Source organism: Odocoileus virginianus, chromosome 11 (assembly GCF_023699985.2).
Source record: "Odocoileus virginianus isolate 20LAN1187 ecotype Illinois chromosome 11, Ovbor_1.2, whole genome shotgun sequence".
Lineage (NCBI taxonomy): Eukaryota > Metazoa > Chordata > Mammalia > Artiodactyla > Cervidae > Odocoileus > Odocoileus virginianus.
The window spans coordinates 41,636,545-41,660,777 of NC_069684.1; the positions used below are offsets into that span (position 1 = coordinate 41,636,545).

The 24,233-nt window shown below is 42.7% G+C and overlaps 1 protein-coding gene across 2 annotated transcripts in view; it reads left to right on the plus strand.

The window, feature by feature from the left end:
• Window positions 1-617: 617 nt before the first annotated feature.
• Window positions 618-24,233, plus strand: part of SCYL3 (SCY1 like pseudokinase 3) — a 38,966-nt gene continuing 15,350 nt past the window's right edge. Inside the window, exons 1-8 of one of the 2 annotated variants that reach the window (XM_020874131.2) lie at window positions 618-979; window positions 6,554-6,768; window positions 14,119-14,304; window positions 16,136-16,249; window positions 18,707-18,763; window positions 19,858-19,960; window positions 21,162-21,273; window positions 23,315-23,392. In XM_020874131.2, the coding sequence (XP_020729790.2) occupies window positions 6,604-6,768; window positions 14,119-14,304; window positions 16,136-16,249; window positions 18,707-18,763; window positions 19,858-19,960; window positions 21,162-21,273; window positions 23,315-23,392 (815 nt within the window). In that variant the 5' untranslated portion in view covers window positions 618-979; window positions 6,554-6,603. Of the gene's footprint in view, window positions 980-1,145; window positions 1,280-6,553; window positions 6,769-14,118; window positions 14,305-16,135; window positions 16,250-18,706; window positions 18,764-19,857; window positions 19,961-21,161; window positions 21,274-23,314; window positions 23,393-24,233 lie in introns of those variants that run through there. The other variant, XM_020874132.2, reaches the window with a different exon arrangement.

Here is a 24,233-nt window from a genome sequence, read left to right on the forward strand (position 1 = left end):
AACTGTGAGGTTGTAAAAGTATTAAATAGTAGCGATGACTAAGATCATGTGTAGGATAATAGAGAAAATATACTGGGTTTGAGTCAACTAGTTCTAAAAATATCACGTTTATTCACTTTACTTTCACAGGACCCTATTAAGTAGAAACTCTCAGTATTAATAGTGCGTGTGTGTGTGCGCGCGCGAGCCCAGTCGTGGCTGATCCTACCCGATCCCATGGGCCACGGATTTTCCAGGCAAGAATACTGGAGTGGGTTGCCGTTTCCTTCTCCTAGGCCCAGGAGCTCACAAACACTATTAATAATCCCAATTTCACTCCCCGCTGATTTAAGCGTAACTTCAGGTTCTCTATCTCAAAGGGCTTCAGCTAGAATCACTTCCACCTCTGCCAGCTTTAGTCAGGGATTCTTAAGACTTCGGCCCACGCAGCACAGCCAATCAGAGCTGCGGGGTTAGCCACGTCACTCTCCTAAAAGTCCTCACCAATTTCTTCTCCGTCCCGCCCCTTTTCTATTTGTTAGAGGCCACCAGCGGCCATTTTTGATTCGGGCGGAAATCCAGTTAAGACGAGCGGTTAAAAGGCTGAAAATTAAAATCAAGGCTGACTTTCACGTTTAAGTCAGAGTCCAAGAGAGGAGACATCTTCACAGACCAACTAGGAGACTAGTGGCCGAGAGTGAGCTGCGGGCCTACATTGTCGCCCACACTCAAGATGGCACCGGCCTGAGAAACACCTGCGCGGCCGCTCTATCTCGGTTCCGGGTTCTCTCGCCCTCGTGGTGGCGTTGGAGGGCTGAAGGCCGGCATTCTTTCCGGCTTCCGGACCCGTCTCTATGGTGCCGGAGAGACCAGACTCAGAAGATTGTGGGTGTAGTGGCCAGAACGTCACGGGGGAGGCGAGGGTGGTTGGTGTCAACACGGGGCGAAGAGGGGACCGGAGCTAAGACCCTTGGCCGCCTCCCCGACCGCCCACCCGCAGGTAACAGGGAGCCGCCAGCTGCGTCCTGCGTCAGTGCGGGCCTGGGCCGCCGGGGAGGGGGCCGGCCCGGGCCGGGAGCGAGGCGGGGGGCGCGCGCCCTGCTCGCGGGTCCGCGCTTGGGACCCGCGCGGGGGCGAGCTCGGCGCGGCACCGCTGCCGGTTGTGCCCTGCTTTCCGCCTCGGCGCAGCCTCCCTGCTCACTGTAGGGCCCCCTGCTAATCTGGGCGTCGCGGACGACCCCCGCCCGGTGGGGCGCTGGAAGGGAGCGTCTGAGCCCGACCTCGCGGGCAGGTGTGGAAGGTGAGCGGCCAGCGAAGCGGGATCGCCGCACCGGCCTCTCAGCGACCCCGAGGAGTCGCGGTCAGATCCCCGCGGACCACCAGCCTCCGCTCCCGGGCTGCCCTCCTGGCCCCCGGAAGGGCGAGTGTGCGCGGCGGGGCGGGGCGGTACCCGGCGCTTGGGGCCGGGCCGCGGGAGCCGGGGTTCGCGCCCGCCCTGGGATGCTGCCTTCATTCTTGATCGGAGACCGGGGCAGGGCCCCAGGGGACCCGCTGGCTCCTGTCTCTGGGTAGTGCATTTTGTTTAGAATAAAGGTGAAACATATATAGGAAACCGTGCGAATACTCAGTTGGATCCTGAATTTTGGAATCCCTGTTACTGTTGTTTTTAAGGACCCGTGCGCATACCCCCAAAACATCCCGTGCCTTAGCTGAAAGCATACTTGGTTCTTTAGGTACGCAAAGGCTTCATTATATATTGCTGGACAGAGTTCATTATAGGGAATGTATACGTGAAACAGATCAAAGCGAAGGGCCTCAAGTAATGTTATCACCAGATAACAAAATACCGATCAATACCAGATGTCCTTTGAACTCTCAATGCAAAACCTTATCGTTGGAACGTCCAAGCTGAGGGAGTTAAGATCACGATCATCCCAATTACTTGCGAAGGAGAGCGAATTCCTCAAAGAACACTCATTTCTTAGTTTAGTGTATGAGTTGCCCAGTAACATAGACAAGGGCTTTTAATCCCACAGGTGGCCCAGAAACCTGATGTGCTGCCCAGAGAAGTAAAAGGATGAAGGAAGATAGGTGAACAACATTTTAAAGAGAAGACGATGATATCTATATAAGTCAAACTGTCTACCCAATATTTTATTTTAGTGTGTGTGTACACTGGTGCAGGAGATCACACTTGCCCAACTCTGGACCCCATCGACTGTAGCCCACCAGGCTCTTTTGACCCTGGAATTTTCCAGACAAGAATATCAGCGTTTGGAAATGGGTTGACATTACCTTCTCCAGGGGATCTTGCTGACCCAGAGATGGAGTCTGTGTCTCTTGGTCTCCTACTTTGGCAAGCGGGTTCTTTACCAACTGAGCCACCAGGTGGTAAATTCTGAAAAATACCTATGCTAATATTAGAGTATCTTTTTCTGCCTTTTTGTGACTTTTTCATTTCAAGGTTAAATGATTTGGTGCTTTCCCCTTTACTCTTCAAAACAAAAAAGAGCATTTTGGAGGTCCAGGTGTTCTTGTTTACCAATATTACGTTTCAGTTAAGTCCATTTTAGCTGAATTGTCATTTTTAAAGCGTTGTTTATAGCAACAGTTGTGCCTCTTAGGATACAACTATACAACTTATATCTTAGGATGTAAGAATTGTGAAGCTACATATTAAGAATTACTGCTTTTAAGACATAAACAAATTGCAGTCAACAGCGCATCTTTTTATTTCCCTCCTAATATTTATTTCTCAACAGGGCCTCCCTGGTGGTTCAGAGAGTATTGAATTTTCCTGCAGTGCAGGAGACCGGGTTTGATCCCTGGGTTGGGAGGATCCCCTGGAGAAAGAAATGTTAACCCACTCCAGTATTCTTGCCTGGAGAATTCTGTGGACAGAGGAACCTGGTGGGCTAAGTCCATGGGCTGGCAAAGAGTCAGACACCACTGAGCGATTAACACTAACTAATGTTTTTACTGAAAGTAAGCTGTAATCCTGGAGAAGGAAATGGCAACCCACTCCAGTGTTCTTGCCTGGAGAATCCCAGGGACAGAGGAGCCTGTTGGGCTGCCGTCTATGGGGTCGCACAGAGTCGGACATGACTGACGTGACTTAGCAGCAGCAGCAGGCTGTAATCCAACTACTGTAAGCGCTGCAGGGTGGTATCAGTAGACTGCTGTCAACATTAATCATGCTTTCAAACTAATAAAATGTCACCCTTTTGAGTTTTCGCAAGGAAGGGGTTCATTCCTTTAAATTTTCAGGTGGTATTTCTTGAGGTCATGGACCCAAATAAAACCCAGTTTTTAGTATCTTCCTAGAGCTTTTATAACACTGAATTGTTAGTGATCTTATAGTGGAATTCATAACATTAAATGGAAGGTTAATTTGTGTTGTAAGGCCCTATATCCCCATAAGAAAGTGTTTTTCTCTTGAGAAATGACCAAGTTTATTAAATGTCTATTGCTATACCTCTGCTGATGGCCATTCCTTCAGCCAGAGTCCCCTCTGAACTCTTATGACCACTTTATCGCCTCTGGAGACTAATATTAAAACTAAGTGAATGGCATGAATTTTTTCTACCAAGGTTATTTTCTTGCAGCAGTTCCTTACATGTAGATTTTGGAAAGCTGTATTTTGTGGCTAAGAGAGAGAAAGAAGTTAGATTAACTTCAGATGCTACTTTTGAAAGTAGCACCTCTCTAGCTCATTCTTCTAGTCTGACTTGCTTTTCAGATAGGAGGAGTTAAAAATTGTGCTTATGAAATGGCAGTTAGTTTCAAAGAGCATGGACCCGTTCGGGCCACCTCAGGTGTCCTTGGCATCCCCCTCTTCCCCTCCCACGACTCTAAGGGTGGCAGTGAGGCAGCGGACCAGAAGCTGGGCTTCCGGCAGCCTCGGGTTGGAGTAGTACTGTACCTCCGTCATTCTCCCAGCGCTTGCTTTTCCTTCTGGTGCTGCCTGCCAGTTTCTTCTGCACTTGCCCGGTTTCTTCATTTCCATGGCTTTGGCTTACCACAGCCCTGACTCTGCCTTATGGGATGCTTTTAACCTTCACCGGTGCTGCTAGTAGACAAAAATGGCTCCTGTTCATTCAGATTCCTGGGGCAGGCAGTGATTGTCCAGCTTAGCTCTTCCTTCAGGTCATGGGTCCTGGAGATGGCTCATGTGTGATTTGACTGCCCTTTGGCTCAGGGTGTCATCTGACCCATAAATAACTGTGCCTAAGAGGAGGGGCGCAAGATCCGCGTGCCAAATGTGAGGCTCCCAAGAGGGGTGGGGAAGGGGGTTGCCACAGGCTGGGCAGGCACCGCACCATCTCCAAAACAGGGGAATTAATAGTAGTTGCTTTTTTCCTCCAAGATCCTACATAAATACCAGTTTTCTTTGTCGTCCCAGTAGAAAGGTGAGTGTTACATGCACAGATGATCCTTGAACAACATGGGTTTGAGCTGCACAGGCCCGTTTACACGCTCAGTAAATGTGCACTACGGTACTTCATGATCTGTGGTTGGTCGGATTCCCTTTGTTGGTTGAATCCACGGATGTGGGACCGCAGATACAGAAGGTCAGCTGTAAAGTTATACTCAGGTTTTTGACCAAGAGGTTATGGGTGCCCCTAATTTCCTGTGATTTTAAAGGGTCAGCTGTTGTTGAGATACTTTGTAATACTGTTTCTTGTTGTCATTTGGGGTATTTTTTTGTTTGTTTGGAGGGGTTTACTTTTTTTTTGCCTCTATCATTCTTAGGAAAAATAAATTGGTAGGTAGGAGCTCAGTGGATTTGTTACAAAGCCAGCTTAGTTCTTATCCTCAGAAGCATTCTTGGGTTTTTTAAAAAACATCAATTTTAGCTAACTTTAGCCCTTATACGTGTTACAATCCTTATTCAGGTTTATATGTAGGTCTGTAGCCCTTTGAAATTCTTTGGTTGGGGTATGTGTTTTAAGCAGTATTGCATATTCTGATAACCTAGTAAGTGTTGAATGGAACTTTGCCAAAGTGGGGGAAAAAAATCTCAAGTAGAGGGTCTATGTATAATAATTCTTGGGTTTATATTTACCCAAAGGATGAAGATTTTAAAGTGAATTTCTTAAAAGTCCACCTAGAATTTTTGGCTGTTACTTAGAGCTTGCAACTTGCTTCCCACGCTGCCAGAGTTAGTAAGAACTCTTTTTATCTTGTATTTTTAAAGTTATGGTAAAGCCAGAACTAAAAACTGACTGCCATAAACTTTTCAGACATGTGTTGTTTGGCCTATACATGTTTAAAAATGTTGGAGCCAATGTTGAAATATACGGAAATTTCCACATAAATATTCTGGCTCTTGGCTCTTTGTGGGTAAATCGTGTGACCTGGCAATTCTGAAGTTGCAGTTCTGGTTGGAACCTTGTGATGGTGGCTGCCTTCATAGAGCAAACCCAGTCACAGTAGGTGCCTGTGCACACAGTAAGCCCTTTGCTTCTCCACCAATACTGCTGAACCTCTGTGTATTGTCTGTTGTAACCACATGAGTTTGTATGCTTGAAAGATACACTCTTATTGTGGAACAATTGGGAGGTGCCGGCAAATGTATGTCTGTGTGACAAACACAGAATGTGAATTCACATTCATGTATGTGAATCATCCATGGTCTGACATCCACAGCAAACCTGTTAATACTTAACACACCTTTCAAGTGTGTGTGTGTGTGTGTGTGTGTGTGTGTGTGTGTGTGTAGCTATAGCAGTAGATCACTCATCTCTGTAATCATAATCAAGGTATACTGAATATATCCATTCCCCCCAAAGTTTCCTCATACCCCATTGTATTTCTGTTCTCTCCCATGGTTTATCTAACTAGTCTTACCCCAGGCAACCACTTACCTGTTTTCTGTCCTTACAGAAAAGTTTGTATTTCCTAGAATCTCACGTCTTTTAATGTTTGGGATTATACAGTTTTGCTTTTTCCCCTTTTTAGCATACTTTGGAGATAGTTACGGGATTGTATTTTTTCTTATATTTGTTATCATTTGTGTCCAATGAGTTATCTATTTCCCTTCCCATTATTCTGCTGGTGTTTTAATGTTTTCTTGGTTTATACAAGCTTTCCATTAGTTAACATGTTTTTCAACATTTTTAGAAATATTCTCCAGTTTGTAATGTTCTCTATATAATTGTAAGTTGTTTTAGACATCCAGAAGTTTGTCCTTTTTGAATGATCAAGTTTTGCAGCGCTTTCCTCTGTGAGACTGGATATAAGTGGGGTAGGGTGCCAGAGAGCCCTTGTTCTGTGTTGGATCACTTTTCCTCTGTGGAAGTTCTGTGTGTGCACTGGGGGTCGGGAGCGACGGTAACTGCATGTGTCTGTCTGGTTAAGTGCGTTTTTTCTAGAGCTGTTATTTGTTCATTGTCAAGCCTTGCAGGTAACTTGCTGAACATTGACTGTTTTTGTTGTCAAATGGCCTGGTTTATGAGGATTGTAGGCAGTGGTGGGAGTTCCTACGACGGAGCGCCTGGGTCTGGTTACGTGGCTGTCTCTGGCCCATAGCTCAGATGCTCAGTGTTGGGCAACATTTTCTGTTTGCTTTCAGGTCTGCTTGGCTTTGAGAAGGAGCTGCACCCCTGCCTCACCAAACAAGGGATGGGCTCAGAGAGCAGTGCTTTGAAGAGCTATGCCCTGAAGGAGCCGCCTTTCACCTTGCCCTCCGGACTTGCCGTCTACCCCGCTGTGCTGCAAGATGGCAAACTCGCGTCGGTTTTTGTCTATAAGAGAGAAAATGAAGATAAGGTTAATAAAGCTGCCAAGGTACCTTCATAAGTGACTGCCTAATAGCTAGTACTTTTTACTGTCTTCTTGTTTTCTATTAAAAAAAAAATCATGAAATTAACAAAGTTCCAAGGCAGTAGGTTATAGTAATATTTTCATTCATTTCCTTTTGAAAATATAGTTGTCCTTACTTCATGGGAACGTCATCAGCTTGTATCACAAGGTCAAGTACCGTAGATAAGCCTAATAGCTCTTCTCATCATATTGTATTTTTTAGTGAGAAAGTTTGGGAGGGGATTTTACATGGCTCACAGAAGATAAAGGGACTTAATTCTAGCTTAGTAAAAATGCTGTAAGTATGGACAACATTTTAATTGGTGTGCTGATGATGGGATGGACCTGAAAATTACATATTTTAGGAACTGTAACGCTATTTTTTCTTTGCTGAGGCATTGCGGTGCTCCCAGAAAGAATGTGAAACTGGAATGTGGGACAAGATGCCCCAGAAAGACTGTGACCTGGGCCCTACTTCTTGCCAAGGGACCCTAGAGCATTAACTTCTGGCGGCTTCAGTTTTATTATTATGAAAAAGTTCCTCCCACCTCAGGCCTCCTAACTACTGCTCCTGTGAAGGGCACCAGTGGGCTAGCAAGCTGGCTGACCTGCTGTCAGGGAATCCTGGGCTCTCATTAGAAAAAATGACTCCACCTTGGAATATAATTCAATAAAATAGCCCTAAGTATCTTTTCAGATTAGAGAAAAGAAAAGTATTAGCTGATATTTCTTTGGCTAGTTAGCCATTTCCTTGGGTATTCAGGCATTCAGATTATCTTCAGGAAGATTCTAAAAAGGAAAGCCCTTTCAGATTGATTCAGTATATTTTGTTAGGAGTTATAATCTGTATTACCTTAAGTCTCTTTATACTAACAATAAGAATGAAACATTGATATATATTTCATAAGTGTTAGTTGCTCAGTGTCTGACTCTTTGTGACCCCATGGGCTGTAGCCCATCATGTTCCTCTGTCCATGGAATTCTTCTGGCAAGAATACTGGAGTGGGTTGCCATTTCCTTCTCGAGGGGATCTTTCTGACTCAGGGATCAAACCTGGGTCTCCAGAACTGCAGGCAGATTCTTTATTGTCTGAACCACCAGGGACGCCCTTTATTTCATAGATCTGTTTAAATGGTTTATACCTTGTTAATGATTATAAAGGGCTATATTATAATATGTAGTGTTAGGAATATAATTTAGGCATTTTGTCTGTCACACCAGTTGATTGTTTGATGTCTCTGATCAGCCTTGAGATTAATAGTTGTAAGATGGTTTCCTAAGGAAAATGTTTTACTCAGAATGCATTTTCCATTAATGTGCTCTGATAAAAAGTGTAGCTGGCATTTTCCATTAATGTGCTCTGATAAAAAGTGTAGCTGGCTATTGTATCACTAAGTAATTGTGTTTTTTGGTAAGACCACACATTGTCTCTTTTCCATCCCATCTGGGAATTGATACTAATTTTTTATTGTGATTTTACAAAAGATGCAATGCCTTGCCTCCCTGTCTTTTGCTTAGGTGCAGTTAATATCTGACATACTTCTTGTCATTATCATCTAATAAGATTGCATATTTAAAAAAATAACAATTGACTATTACTAGTGAAGTACTAGAAATTTATAACCATTTCTAAGACCATAAGATTTTTTAAACTATGTTAATCTTTATGGTGTATGTAGCATGAAAGTTGAACAACCCAGATCATAAAAGTTTTAAAGGGAAGAAGCAAAGCTCATGCAATGTTTGATAACTTCCGCCCTGTAGGAATTGCAAAACTTGAGAAGGAAGATTTTTTTCCACCCTTGGTATCTATACATACTCTTCTGAGCCATGACTCTTCTCACGTAGTTCATACTTGTCTTTTAGGTTCCTCGGGCTCTCATGCGGCTTTGAATACCTGAACCTTGAATCTGCGAAATTTGAAATGGCAACAAAATGATAAGGAGTTTAGATGAAGGTCACAGTACTTGAGAAATGAATGGCATTGCATTGGGTTTTAGGAACTTGGTTTCCTAGATACCTTAAATATTGAAGTACCATCATTAGCTTGCTTCCTTTCTCTAGAGATCAGGTTCCTAATCCTACCACCGACATTTCTAATAACTGTCAATGGTAGAATTACCATTTCAAGCAGATATACAGTGTTTCCTTTGCCAAACATTGTTAGGTAGTGATTATACTCTTCTAGTGAGTGAGTGAGTGAAGTCGCTCAGTCATCTCCGACTCTGGGACCCCATGGACTGTAGCATACCAGGCTCCTCAGTTCATGGAATTTTTCAGGCAAGAGTACTGGAGTGGGTTGCCATTTCCTTCTCCAGGGGATCTTTCTGAACCAGGGATCGAACCCGGGGCTCCTGCATTGCAGGCAGATGCTTTACCGTCTGAGCGACCAGGGAAGCCATACTCTTCTAACCATGTTGTAAACAGAAAACAGCAATCTCAGCACACTGTTTAACCTCTGAAGTAAGATGAAATGCAGGTATAACCTTTGGCTACAAAACAGGATCAGAAATACTTCAAGTCCATCATACCTTCTCATTTTATCCTGAATTCATTAGCTGTTGATACAATAGTATAATTTTCTCACTGGACTTATGATTCATTTCTAAACAATAGCCTGCAAGGGGTGGTAAATCCTAAGTCAGAACTTGGTTACTATATGGTTTGCTATAATATAATGTATGTGTTTAGTTAGGGCCTCATGGTGAGTATAGGCTCAAAGAATGGTTCCTAAGTGTCTTTCTATCAAGCAGCCACATCAGAGTAGGTATTTAGATGCTGTGTAGGTGCTCTGTTTAGTGCCTTAGGAGACATGCTCTAATTCCAGGGTGGGTTCACGCTGCTATTGGTCAACATATTTGAGAACCCATGCTGTGTGGGCATGAGAAAGAAATAGAAGGACTGATTGCTGTGCTTAAAGGAGCTTGAATTCTGTTTGGGAAATGCTTTACTGCTCTTCCTTATACTGACATTTTCTTTCTGTTCCTCTCCCTCTCAGCCTTTTTTATGTTATTTACAACCCCCATTCCGGTAAATCAACTTCCCTGTATCGTCAGCTTTGAAAAAAATGATTTCCTTCCCCTCATGATCGAACTCTGGTTCTCTTACAAGGCTCCCAAGCACCACCTGCTCAGAAGAACTTAGGAAGTATTACCCCTCCCTCAGAGTGTTACGGTCACCAGGTGGCACTGGCCCTTGGCCAGTTCCCACCACGGTTCTCAGACTTCACATTCTCATCCTTTTGTCTCTAAATATCTGTCAAAACCTCTTGTCTGAGCTCCAGATCTATTATTTCCACGTGCCTTTTCAGTATCTCCTGTACTCAAAAGCATGCTTTCCAGCATAGAATTTTTTATCCTGCCTTCTATTCTTGGTTTATGATCCTACTTCCAGGCAGTGAACATTTAAAGACAGAATGGACTTCTGTCTTTCTCCAGTTTGTATTTTAGGGGTAGGAGGAAGAGTATGTCTCCCTGAAGATTCTAGCTGTCTGGTTTAGGCATCTTGTTATTTTGTTGTATTTCATAGCAGAGTGACAGTAAAGCTTTCTCCCTGTCTAAAAACTTAAAAGTGAATTTAAGCTACCGTTGAGAACAACTTTGTGTTGTTTTCAAAGTGAAGTAGCAAGTCTGAGGTAGAATGATAATGAAGTCAAGCCCCTGAGGCTTGAATTAAGTCTCTGAATGGCTGAGTCCTAACTAACTGATTCTTGAATAGTAGGGATACCACACACTTAACATCTGTGTATGGGCATAGATTGACAAAATATCTACTACAACTCATATTTAATAATATAAAGGTCCTTACTCAGAATCCTCTTTTAAAGACCAGTACCTAGCGGAGTGAATGAGATGTGATCGATACTTGGTAACTTTGCAACAAATGGTTTCAAATCAGTCTCATTGAACAGCATTCACCTTTCTCCACCAGAACAAAAACATTTTTCTCTTTAATTGATGTTCAATGAGAAAATATCCTAGTTACACTTAGCAAGTACATCTTGTTATTCCGTCTTTTGTTTGGAATAGCAGAAGTTTAAATCAAGAAGTGTTTCTATTTCATTCTTAACCTCTAACCTTTCCTGTGAAGTTATACATAATTTTATGCGTAACTACATATGCCAAAGAGGAGTGACAAGGTTTTTGCTGAGTTAAGTGCCTTATTCAGAATCATGCAAGATTTATTCCATTCTTTCTTCCTTCATTTAAACAAATAAGAAGCCACTTGGGACACCTAATGAGTTAATGAAAAGAGAAGAGTTTTAAAGATGGTTGATTAATGTGCTGGATCATAAAACAGTTTTGAATGAATTAGTACCCTGATCCACAATAAGCAGTTTAATTTTGTTGATCTTGCTTTCTTATTTTTTGCCTTCTTACTTTCAAACATTTAATCCCCTTAATCATATTCAACTATCTTTAAAGCTTTTCTCTTTTCATTAATTAGAAAACGGATCATCAGATAAAGAATGTGTATTCTGCAATTGGATATAGTGTTTTCTAAATCTCAGTTTGATTCAGGTAGTTAATATTATTCAGGTTTTCTATGTTTTATTTATTTTATTTAGTTTATTTTCTGCTAGTTCTATTGATTTTATTTTTTTCCGTTGATTCAACAAATCTCCAACTCTGATACTATGATTGTCTGTTTTTCCCTTTCATTTTCCCAGTTTTTGCTCTGATACTATGAAATTGTCTGTTTTTCCCTTTCATTTTCCCAGTTTTTGCTTCATGTGTATCTTGAGTTTCTGCTCTTATGCATATACACATTTATAATTGGTTATGTCTTTTTAATGAATTATCCCTTTTATTCTTTAAGTAATTGTCCCATTTTATCTCTGGCCATACTCTTTGTCTTGAAGTATATTTTGTCTGATAGGAATATATCCGTGTCAGCCTTCTTTTGCTTACTGATAGATAGCCTTTTCTATCAAATTAATTTATTTTCTATTCATTTACCTATCTCTGTCTTTTATGTCTAAAGTATGTCTTCTATAGGCAGCATATAGTGGATCTTCCTTTTTTATCCACTCTTAATTAGAGTGTTTAGTTTTTTAACATTTAATGTAATTATTTATCATTTGTTTTCTTCTCATCCCCTTCTGATTTTTGTTCTTCTGTTCCCCCTTCTTGTGAATTATTTTAATATTTTTAGTATTTTATTTTAATGTATCTTGAATGGGGGCTATATATTTCTTTAGTTTTTTAAAGTAGTTACACTGAGGGCTTCAGTATACATAACTAACTTGTAATTAGTCATGGTTATTAACTGTGGTTAGTTAATACTAACCACTAATTGTGGTTAGTGTGTACCACAGTCACAGAAAATGTAGACGCCTTGGAATCACATAGATGTCTGCAGCCTGCAAACCTGCTGTTCTTCTGTGACATGTATGTTAACTGTCTGTGCTCACAGGTGCGCAGCAGGCATGTTCATGGCACAGGTGGAAAGCCTTTCCCGCAAGTGTTGCAGTGCTCACTCTACACAGTCGTGTATATTTTAAATAAGAGAGGAAAAATGTAAGCTTCAGCTTTAACCTGATAGTTACTATTTCAGCTGCTCTTCCTCCAATCCTGAAGATCCAGGTTTCCCTTAGGTGGTGTTTCCTTTTCAGCTTGAAACTTCTTTCGAATTTTTGTAGAGCAGATCATCTAGCAACAACTTTTCTGTTTTTGTGATCAAAAATGCTTCTAATTTGCCTTCTTTCCTGAAGGGTATTTTTGCTGGATACACAATTCAGGTTTGATAATTTTTTTTGTTTGTTTCATTGCTTTAAAGATAGTTTCCCTTTATCTTTTGGATTCTGGTTTCTTAAGAGAAATTAGTATCATTCAGTTTGTTATTTCTCTCCACCTGTGTTGTTTTTCTCTAGCTACTTCTAAGATTTTTAAATTGATGTTTGATTTTTCAGCAGTTTGATCATAATGTGTTTAGGTGTAGTTTTCTCTGATTTATCTTATTTAGCGTTCATTGAAGTTCTTAAATCTGTAAACAAGTATTTGGCCAAATTTTGGGAGTTTTCATCCATTATATTTTTTTTATGTCCCAATTATTCTTTTTTTTTTTAGAACTCCAGTTATGTACATTAAACTTTTTGTTATCGTCACCCAGGTTTCTGAAGCTCTGACCTTTTCTTTTACTTTTTCTTCTTTGTTCTTTAGATTGGTTAACAACTTTAGGTTCACTGAGTCTTGTCTCTGTCATTATCATTCTGTTATTAAGTTCATCCATTGTATTTTTTTATTTGTAATATTTTTAATTTATAAAATATCCATTTAATTCTTTTGTGTAACACTCATTTCTCTTCTGAGAGCTTCTGTCTTTCTACTTATTTTATAACTGTTTCCTTTATCTCTGGGGGGAATGGTGGTGATAGCTGCTTCAGATTCCTTCTGATAATTTCCAGTATCTGGTGTCTGGTCAGTCTTAGGGTTGGTATTTGATGGCTGTTTTTTCACATTTTCATGATTCTTTATCTTCTGAGAGATTTTGGGTTGCGTCCTGGACATTTTGAATGCCTGTTGCATAGACTCTTGGTTCTGCTGTGATTCTCTGGAGACTGCTGATGTTTTTCGTTTGCAGACGGTCACTTCCCTCAGGCTCAAGCGTCCCTTTTTTTTAACTACTCTCCTCTCACCCTTCTTGTGCATGGTAGTTCAAACCTTAGTTCATTTTTCACAACTTTGCTGTGCTAATTTGGGTCTGTCCTGTGCGTGTTTGGTTCTGGGGTTCGTCGGAGACCTGGTGGGCACACAGGTAACTGGGGCCTCCTCTTCTCCCTCCCTCGCTCTCTCTCCTCTAGGACAGTTTCCTCACGCTCGAACCTGCTCCGGTTCTCCTGGCTGCAAAGATGGCAGAGTTTCCACTGGAGTTTTAGCTGCCTTCGCTGCACTTATCTGCACGGGGGCCTGCCTTCAGTGCTCAGCTGTGAGAAGGGGCACCCGCAACCAGGAAACTCACCCCGTGGGTGACTGCCCGCATAATCTACATGCTCTCGTTTACTTTTCAGAGTTCTCAGGCGTTGTTTTCGGTGCTTCGTTCAGAGTTTATAGCAATAATCATTGGAAATCTGGGCTCTTGGGGGTTTACACTCAGGGAAATGAAAGTCTCTGTAGAGTAATATAAATGCTGGTAAAGTGAACACTGTCAGAACACGTCATGGATTTTTCTTTGCCTTATTTGACACTTGGGGGGTTAGGTGGGGGAGGTAAGAGACTGGAGAAGACCTTGAATGTAAGTATACATTTTCTGAATTTATTACAATATATATGAGTCTATAATTCATCTTGTTTTGAGTCATTAACTTTACCGACTTTTCTGTTTGTATTTTTAAAGCACCTGAAGACCCTTCGTCACCCGTGCTTGCTAAGGTTTTTATCTTGCACTGTGGAAGCAGACGGCATTCATCTCGTCACTGAGCGAGTGCAGCCTCTGGAAGTGGTTTTGGAAACATTGTCTCCTGCAGAGGTCTGTGCTGGGATCTATGACATATTGCTGGCTCTTATCTTCCTTCATGACCGAGTAAGTAACCTGGGCAGTCTGCCTCACAGCCTTTCCTGTAGACCAGGAGTTGGAGATGGAGGCTGACGTATGGGGTAGTGCTTTTGAGTTTTGGTATCTATGGAAATCATAAGTTACTATTCTCATCAGAAAGCTTCCTGAGGGAAAACAGCACATGAGATGCTATAGACAGACAAGTGGTTTGTGGAGCAGGCAACAAGTTCTTTGTCCCTGGGTAGTTATTTATAGAACTTTATTTCAGTTTACTATATAGTCTGTCTCTAGTTTTGGATAAGTCTTTACCAAAAATTATCTACAGCTGGTATTTGTTATTAGGATGAGATTAAAGTTTAGTAACATCAGTGGTGGTGTGGACCATGTTTCTATTTGTTTTCACGATTTTTTTTTCTTTTAACGAAACAAATGATCATTTCTTAGAAAGAGACAGAGTTTCACACACCCTTTCCCATTCAAGTAGGTGGTGCCAAAGAGAGGCAGCCCCTTAATACCACGGCAGTATTTGCTATTATGGGGATAAAGTGGTATTGTTTACTTGTGGTCTGTTTCTTAACAGTATTATTGAACTACTAGTTTCTTACTGGGATTTACATTCTGAAGTATAAAGGCCTATGGCAGCCTCCCAAGATTAAAAAACACCAGTTACAGGTTAGAAGCACTTGCATTTGACTCACCTCAATGTGTTTTTAAAAAATTTTTTCTGTTAATGGGAGATAGACTCTCCAAATCACTTTGAATTTATTGCCTCTTAAAAGTATTTCTAAGATACACATAAGTAGAATTATTAATGCTGCACTGTGGTGGAATAGTTTCTCTGTTGGAAAAATGTTTGAATTCGGTAAAAAGTTTGAATAGCATGAGAGTGCAGACAAGGAAACAAGTCTCTGTCCTTGAAGCCAGGGCCCTGCTTCTTGCCATAGACAACCTCGGTGATCAGTGTGTTAGGCCACAGATGCTCTTTGTGTGTCTTAAGCAAATATGTAAGTGTTTATTTGCCTTTACTTTTTCTCAAGCAGAAACACAGCCTAATACTATTCTAAGCTTTCCTTTAAAAAAATATATACATACCTTGGGGTGTTTGTATGTAAAATGTGTACATATTGGATCTGATGGGTAGAATATTTAAATACACTTATCTACTGGAATACTTTCTGGTTTGAGAAAAAAAACATACATCATCCCCATTCTCCTTTTCTTCTTCCCTCATTTATTTGACTGTACTATTTTTTTATATAGTTTTAAATTTGGCTCCTCTGTGGTCTGTGGGATATTTCTGGTGGTCCTTATCATTCCATTTTCCTCTTCTTCAGGCAGAATTTTTTTAATGCCTACTGGAAAGATTTCAGGTGAAGTGGATCTGGGTTCGTGATAGAATGTAGGTGAGAAAGAATTTAGAGGAGAACATTAATACAATAACCTTATGGGAGCAAAGATAAATTTTTCCTTTAAAGGCATTGAGGCATACGATGTAGGCTGGAAAGACTTGTAAACTTACCTATAAGGACACTTGTATCTCCCGACTCCGATGGAGATGGGGATGTACAGTGTCTGTATGGTGGCTTTCGTGTCTTTATTAACCTGCCTCCCTGGGCAGGGGGAGATAAGCCTTTCCATTGTGTTTTTCATTTTTTCCTAACCTCATAATGCTTAAGCTGGCTCATTGAATTTGTCATTTCTTAAAGTTGTAGTTCTATTTCTTATGCCACAAGTAGGAAGATTGCCATAATTCTCTCTCTCTCTTTTTTTTTTTTTTTTGGGTGATGAGTTCTTAGTTTTCTAAAACTTCTACTCAGAAAATGGGAATGGCAATCTTCTTCCTGTTCTTTTTGCCCAGGGACACCTCACACACAACAATGTCTGCATATCGTCTGTGTTTGTGAGCGAAGATGGGCACTGGAAGCTGGGAGGAATGGAAACAGTCTGCAGGGTTCCTCAGGCCACCCCAGAGGTAAGCCAGGTGCCAGGCCCTCCATGTCACCCAGAGTCTGGTAGCATTTTGGTGTGCGGTAGTGTGAGCTGAGGTTTGGAGATGTGACTTTTTTTGTCAATACTCACATTCACAGGGTTGTAGGATTTTACTGTCCAGAGGGGCTAGGCATCATCTATTCTTAGCAAAGGTATCTTGAGACTGGAAGAGGTAAAGTGTCTTGGTCAACTTTTCCATTAAATGCCCACCCTCTGCGCTCTTGTAGTAACCTGCACTTCATTTTACCAGTGAGTGTTTAATGCTGAATTGCCTCCATGTGTCTCCCTTCTTTACCAGTGGCTGAGCTTCTTGAGGGTGATAGTGTTGTGTATCTATCTTTATCTATCCACCTAGAATAGGGCCTGGCACGTACTAGGCACATTAGACATGTTCACTGAGCACTTGTTCGTGTTTTCCAGAGTCATACATTATGTCCTAAGAGCTGGTGTCGGGGACTGTGCATCGTAACTCCTCGCGGGCTACGGTATTGCTGCCTGTGCTCCGTCTTGTAATTTTGTCTGACAGAGGTCTGCAAAGTCCCCTCCTGAGTTGAGCAGTCTTACTGTTCTCTGTCTGTTTCTTATTTCCATAATTTTGCATGTTGCCACTAGATTTAGCCTTAACACACACACACACACACACCCCCCCACCATGGTTTCCTTACTGATGAGGGGGCTCTCTGACTTCCTGGCTCCACCTCACTCCCCCTGTTCCCTTGTGTTCACACACACACACACACACACACACCATGGTTTCCTTACTGATGAGGGGGCTCCCTGACTTCCTGGCTCCACCTCACTCCCCCTGTTCACACACACACACACACACACACACACACACACACACACACCCACCATGGTTTCCTTACTGATGAGGGGGCTCCCTGACTTCCTGGCTCCACCTCACTCCCCCTGTTCTCACACACACACACACACCCACCATGGTTTCCTTGCTGATGAGGGGGCTCTCTGACTTCCTGGCTCCACCTCACTCCCCCTGTTCCCTTGTGTGCAGATCTCACGGGGGCCTTGTTGCATGAGTACCTTCAGGGCTCTGGCTCAGCTCAAATGCTCCTTCCACCGTGAAGACGTTTCCTCTGTTATTTCTGTCCCCGTTGACCCTTTCTTCTCAGAAGTCAGCTTCCAGCTGTCACTGTAACAGCCTAATTCCCTCTGGGAGGTGTACCCCAGATGCTGTACCACGGTCCCCAGGCCCTTCCCCAGCTCCTCCCCAGCCTGCCTTCAGCTCCAGGTCCACTCGGTTATTGAGCTCCACTCCGGTTGCGTCCTGTTCCATGCCGCCCGACGGGGTTCTCCTCCTCCACCCCCTTTTTCCCTTGTGTGCTGTTCTGTCGCCTTTCCTCCCCTGGACTCTGCAGGATGTAAGATGAGGCAGACGTCTCGCCAAAGCCTAGATCAGGCTATGTCTCCGCTTTGTGAAGCCTCCCCGAGGTGTCCCCTGCCCAGCAAGAGTAGTCCTCCTCCTGGGCTCCCCAGGTGCTCAACCCGCACAGGTTATCGAAGGTCTTAGTTTACATTTTTTTTTTTTATTAGTTGGAGGCTAATTACTTTACATCATTACAGTAGTTTTTGTTATACATTGAAATGAATTAGCCATGGATTTACATGTATTCCCCTTTACATTTTAGGTCGTGAGCTCCTGGCCGGGGACGGGGATTTATTGCATTCAATATGTATTCCTGGCGCCCTAGATGGCATTTGGAACATATAAACTCTTGAGAAATAATTTTTGATGAGTCAGTAGTTGAATGTTGTTCTGTGGATGCTGGCTCTGTCTCTCTAGTATATAAGGTCCTCACATATCTCATGTGGCAACCAACTTATGACTGACTTGATTCAGAGAACAGATTAACGATAGATTTGTCCTATGCTAGAGAAGTCTTTTATTTCTGTAGGATGAGGGTCTTCCCTGGTGGCTCAGCTGGTAAAGAATCTGCCTGCAATATGGGAGACCTGGATTCGATCCCTGGGTTGGGAAGATCCACTGGAGAAGGGAACAGCTACCCACTCCAGTATTCTGGCCTGGAGAATTCCATGGACTGTATCATCCATGGGGTCGCAAACAGTTGGACATGACTGAGCTACTTTCACTTTCATGCAGGATGAGAAAAAAGTATTTCTAATTTCCTTTTAAATAAATCAGATATAGAGATGCCTCTGAACACCAGAGGGTGTCTGTTAAACCAGCTGAAAGGAAAAGGAAAGGAAACTGATGTTCATTTTCCACTAAGTCTTGTGCCATACCAGGCACTATATCTACATTTTTCAGTGATGAAGATTTTTAATTTATGTATTTAGCCTGTAGCATTGGTTTGAAGGTTTTATTGCTGATGATTGCTCTTTGCTTTTGTAACTTGATATAAGAGATTGGTTCACCAAACATATGCTTGAATTACTTTCCTTAATTTATTTCTCTTAGTTTCTGAGGAGTATTCGGTCAGTAAGAGACCCAGCATCTATTCCTCCTGAAGAGATGGTAAGATGATACACTAAAGATGTCATGAAGGCTTCTTGGTGTAACTTGAGTATGAAACTTAAAGCAAAACAAAAACCTTTCCTCTGCCCACCTCTTTGCTAAGTCATAGACACTTCCTAATTCCTATGGCCTTGAAGGCTTCTGAGACTGATCATGTTATCACAGCAGAGAGCCTTTTTTCTTGAAACTCAGCTTACATTTTGGTCATGTAGACACCTGTGATAGTGCTGAAAGATAGGCGGTACCTCGGTGTGAGCAGAGTGGGGGCGTCTTAGCCATTTCACGGGAAGCCTTTGTACCTTCGTGGAAGCTGTGAGAGCTTAGGAAACGAGAGCGCAGCCCTTTCCGGTGCTTCCCCCAAGCTGGTCCTCGGCCGATCTGCCATTAGTTGGGATTCCAAGATGTGAGGAAGAGTGATTATTAATATTATGGTGCTGGTAAGGAAAGATAATATTTAACAATAAATTCAAAAGCACTTGTTCTTTCTAAATTTGTTCTTAACCACTGTAGACTTTAATCCCCAAAGACATATTTAGTGTGCTTTGCAGGAAACACAAACCCAACAATAAACTTAAGTATAAACCTAAGACTTGAAAGAAACTCAGGTTTATTCAAGCAGTACTATGTGTATATACTAGCATCTTTCAAACCAACGATTTGTAGGTTTTGAATCAATTTAGGGGTCCTGACTGGCATTTTAAGGGAGAAAAATAGGGAATAAAATAGAAAGTATCACCGGACATCTTGGGAAGCAAGACTAAGAACTGTTTTATAAAACTTCTGTTTTTGTTATGTACTTACACATATATGTGCATATAATGCTGATGATAATTTTTTTTACTCCAGTTTGTAGTCAGAAATATTTCTGAAAGCCACAAACATATATTATGGCCTTTCCCCCGTCCGTATTTAATATTATTAATATCTTTGATAAAGTCTATTCACTAATCATTGTAAGAGCTTATAAATTTGTGTGTGATACTGTGTAGTTAACTTTGGATACACTAAATGGAAAAATGGGAGAAAGTGCTTCAGAGATTAGGAATGGTTTCTAAAGCAGATCCTCTGGTTGTAATGATCTTTACTGCTTTTAGTCTCCAGAATTCACGACTCTACCAGCGTCCCATGGACACGCCCGGGATGCCTATTCTTTTGGGACACTGGTGGAAAGTTTGCTCACAGTCTTAAGTGAACAGGGTGAGTTGGACTTGTGCTTTCTGCATCCACAGAATTAGTGGGACAGCCATCCACGGCCTGTTCTGTGTGAATTCAAAGGACTGCGGTGTTTGATCGTAGTAAGGAACTGTTGCTTACCAAGTAACTTTGTGCAGGGCAGATCGTAATAGCAGTGAGGGCAGAAGCTTTGGGTTTCTTTACTTTGCATAGTTAAAAGCATTTTAAGTAGGAAATACTTGGAACTATGGTTTTGGGTATCTTATATTATGATCTTATTGATTGGTACTGTATTTATGGTCTAAAGACTATTCCTTATCAAACCAGACTATAAATAAATGAATGATGCTGTTGATGTGTATGTAATGATCTGAGGATAAGATTCAGAGTTTTTTAAAATTAATTTCTAAATTAAGATTAACATTTCTTTCTCTCGATTCTTTCAAAGTCCTTTCGATTTTTTTTTTTTTTTTTTGGTCATGATTTCATTTACTCATTACTCTTTTCTTTGGTTGGCCCTTAAAGCCCAGGCTAGTGAGCACATAGTTCTCCTCTGAGTTCTCTGGCGGCGTGTCTGACAGCCCGCTTCACTCTCCTCCAGCCGCTCCAGGCCTTCACATGTCCATCCTTTGCATGTACTGGGGTCTGTATACATTCAGCCCCTTCACCAGCCAGTAGCTCACGTCACTGCAGCTTTGTGCAGTTCTAACGCAGTTTCTTCTGCCTGGTTCATTCCGTCCTCTGAAGTTACAAGCACCATTCAGCCAGCAGCTCTGAGCTGTCTGAGCCTGAACATTTGAGGTTTAAGCCCTGTGACATCATTTGTGGGTGATGAACTCACTGCTCTTCACTGTGTCTGGCATGGTGGCAATTATGTACCATCCTTGAGAGAAAATACAGTCCTTCAAATAACTTCCTGTGTTTTGAGGGTTAGGAGACTTGATTGAAAAGGCCCTCAAACCTGCCACTTACTAAGCTTCCTCCTCTAGGCCTGAGCTGAGTTAAGCTGACAGTCAGGAAAGGTGGGGGCCTCCGGGGGCACAGGGGGGTGGACGTGTTGGCAGGATGATTTTCTCCACCTGCCAAGGAGTTTGACTTCAGGCAGGCGGGGAGCTGTTTGTTTGGGCTTTTTCCAGGTTGGTTTTTGCTCTCCTCAGCCTCCAGCGGTAGAGGTCCTAACAGGAGGGAGGAGGCAGTGGGAACTAACTGTCGCTCTGGGTTTCAGTGTCAGCGGACATTCTCTCCAGCTTCCAGCAGACCTTGCACTCAGCCCTGCTGAGTCCCAGCCCGCAGTGCCGGCCGGCGCTCTGCACCCTCCTCTGCCATGACTTCTTCAGGTGAGGCGCCCGCGTGGCACGCTGCCTGCCCGCGCCCGCTCCTGTGGGCCGCGCTGCCGCCGTGGGCTTCGGAGGGCCGAGCGAGGCAGGCCCTTCGCTGCTGCTGCTGCGCCTCAGTGTTAGGGGAGAGAGAGTTACGTCCACGTGGGAAGGAGAGGGGGGCGTGATAACTGCCTCTCACTTTCCTCTCACAGAGAGGGAGTTCTAGAACCCCTTCACCGTGGACGCCTGGGTCTAGACCTTATAGCTGGATTCCTTAGGACTTCTGTGAACGTGAAGAAGCTAGGCTGTGTCCAGTGGTGTAGAGTTGGAGAAGTTAATTGAGGAACTTAATGTTAACACAGCCTCTCTGTTTTGCTGACATTGTATTATTTATAGGAGTCTATCATTGTTGAATTTTACTTGTTGGTGGGGGATGGGCGTGGAAATGAGCTTATTTTTCTTCAGGCAGGCAGAAGATTGTTTTCTTTGTTTAGTAATTCGTGATGGAAGAGCAAAGAAGTCAATTTAGAGGGAGGGCACAGTATAGCTGTCAATACTGTCGCTGGATTCAGAGAGATTTTTGAACCTCTCTTCAAGGTTAGTTTTAATTATGTGTCCTTTGTTTTTTAAATTTCCATGTCTGCAGAACTTCTGCACTGGTTAACTCCTCATTCATAACTTTTATTAGCAAAATCAAACTCGTGTCAGTTGTGAAACTAAAAATCCTTATGTGTTTGCAGTCGGAAAGCCTGAGAGAAATCAGAGTGAAAGGAGAGCTGATGATATCCCTGGAGGGGGAACATTTCCTCTAAGATAGGATGAGGGTATATCATTAAACACAGCAGAGGGGGTATTTTCCTTGTGGTTACATGGGCTTTGTTACTTATATTCCAAAAGAACTATTCAAACCTTTCCCATTATGAGTCCTTTAAGCAAGGTATCTCCATGTGTTTTTGAGGGGGATGTTTCAGACTGATACACTCTCTGCAGAGAAGAATCCTTTACAGTAAATAGATTCTCTCATCACTGTGTGGGGTAGGAGTTCCTTAGTATGCATTGTGGATGAAACGGAGGGGAGAGGAAGGGGACATAGGTATACCTATGGCTGATTCATGTTGATGTTTGGCAGAAACCAACACAACATTGTAGAATTGAATTATCCTTCAATTAAAAAACAAAGCAGGAAAGGGAAGGCAGAACCACACACTGGCTCCTTCTTTCGTAAATTGTTACACGGGAGGGGATTTTGCCCCTGAGGGGAAAGCCCAGCCACGGGCCGGGGGAGGAGGCAGGGCCAAAGCTCCTGCCGAGGCAGCCGAACCGTCTGATTTTACACTCTGGTCAAGGCATTTGCGCTCTTTCTGCCGAGCCAGAGGGAAACAGTGCAAAGGTGAGGTGTGGAGACCCAGGAGAGGAGGTCAGCCCTGCTGGTGGGGGCTGCTGGCTGCTGCTGAAGCCTCTCTGCCAGGGGCCACGTTTGCTTGGAGCTGAGCTGGCTTTGGGACTGTCTGGAGGCCCTGCAGGAAACCGCTCACTCCTGTCACCCTCTTCACTGCCTGGCTGGGAAAGTGACCAGACAACTTAAAACAGGCGAAATGAGAAGACCCCTGTGACTTGTACCAGAAATGCCTCTTTCTGCAACCCTCTTTAATAGTTACTACTTCCCCAGAGGAGACTTGAGAATCAGCAACTGTTCTGTAATGGTAAAAGCATTTCTCCCAGGACATTTCATGTAACCACATCCTATTACAACAAAATGTTTGGATGATTATGATGATTTTATTAAAACCACAGCATTTGTATGCACACATGTGTGTGGTTAAGCATGTATCCTCTTCACAGATCTCTTTGATATTCTTAAAATATTAAATTCCCTATGGGCTTGTCCTATAGCACTTGTCTTCTAAGCTACTTAGTTATAGTAGAATCTTGCACATGGTCAAGGGAGATGTGTCTTTGTTGAGTAGTATTATCGTGTGGTTTGCGGTTATGGCTTTGATATTTGATGTGCCTTCTTTAATCTGTTGTCCTGCATTTTTTTTTTCTTTTTGGAATTTAGGAATGATTTTCTAGAAGTTGTAAATTTTTTGAAAAGTTTAACATTGAAGAGCGAAGAGGAAAAAACTGAATTTTTCAAGTAAGTTCAGAAATTCGGGCCTTAAAATTCAGTAACTTGGATTAAGTGCATGTAATCACTTTAGGTTTCCTAGAGAAGATGAGTCTATCATTGGGTTTCTTAGACAGAATTCAGTGACATTTCCTCTATGTCAGGCTCTCTGCTAGACCCTGGGATGTATAGTTCTGGTGAAGGAAACAGATATAGACTGATAAGCCTTAGACAGTAGTGGAGCTTAAGGGGGGTGTCCTGAAAACATAGAGGACAGGGCAGGGAGGAGGAGGTTAGAGAAAAGCTATTCTGGGCGAAGAGACAGTGTGAACCAGTGCACAAAGGCAAAACGCAGTAGGTCTTGTGTGTGGAGTGATGACCACTTGAGTCCTGCTGGAGGGGGTAGGGCAGGCACCCTCGGCTATTGCCAAGGGGAGTATTGATGCTATTGGTAAGCAGTGGACTTCAGGCCTTGAAACTGTCAAAGGAGTGAAAACAGGCTGTGAGGCCCCTTGGGTGGATTACTGTGTTTTCTACGGAGGGGGCACAGCTTTACTTCATGTAAGATTTGGGTTGGTTGGCAGACCACAGCAGGCCAGCAGTAGATGGAAGGCCTCATGTAAGGGCAGCTATGGTACAGTGAAGACACAGACAAGAAATATTAAAACATAAAACCTGGCAAGCCTTAGTGATTATCACTAAATGAGTTGGAAAATACTGGAGGGGAGACGTAGAATCTGGTGTCCTTATTGGTTGGAAGTGGCTGTGGGCCTCCAGGTAAAGATGGACATGGGCCTTTGGGTAGATGGGTCTGCATCTCAGGAGAGAGGTCTGATGAGGATTAACTGGAGGTGAATATTAAGGTTCATTA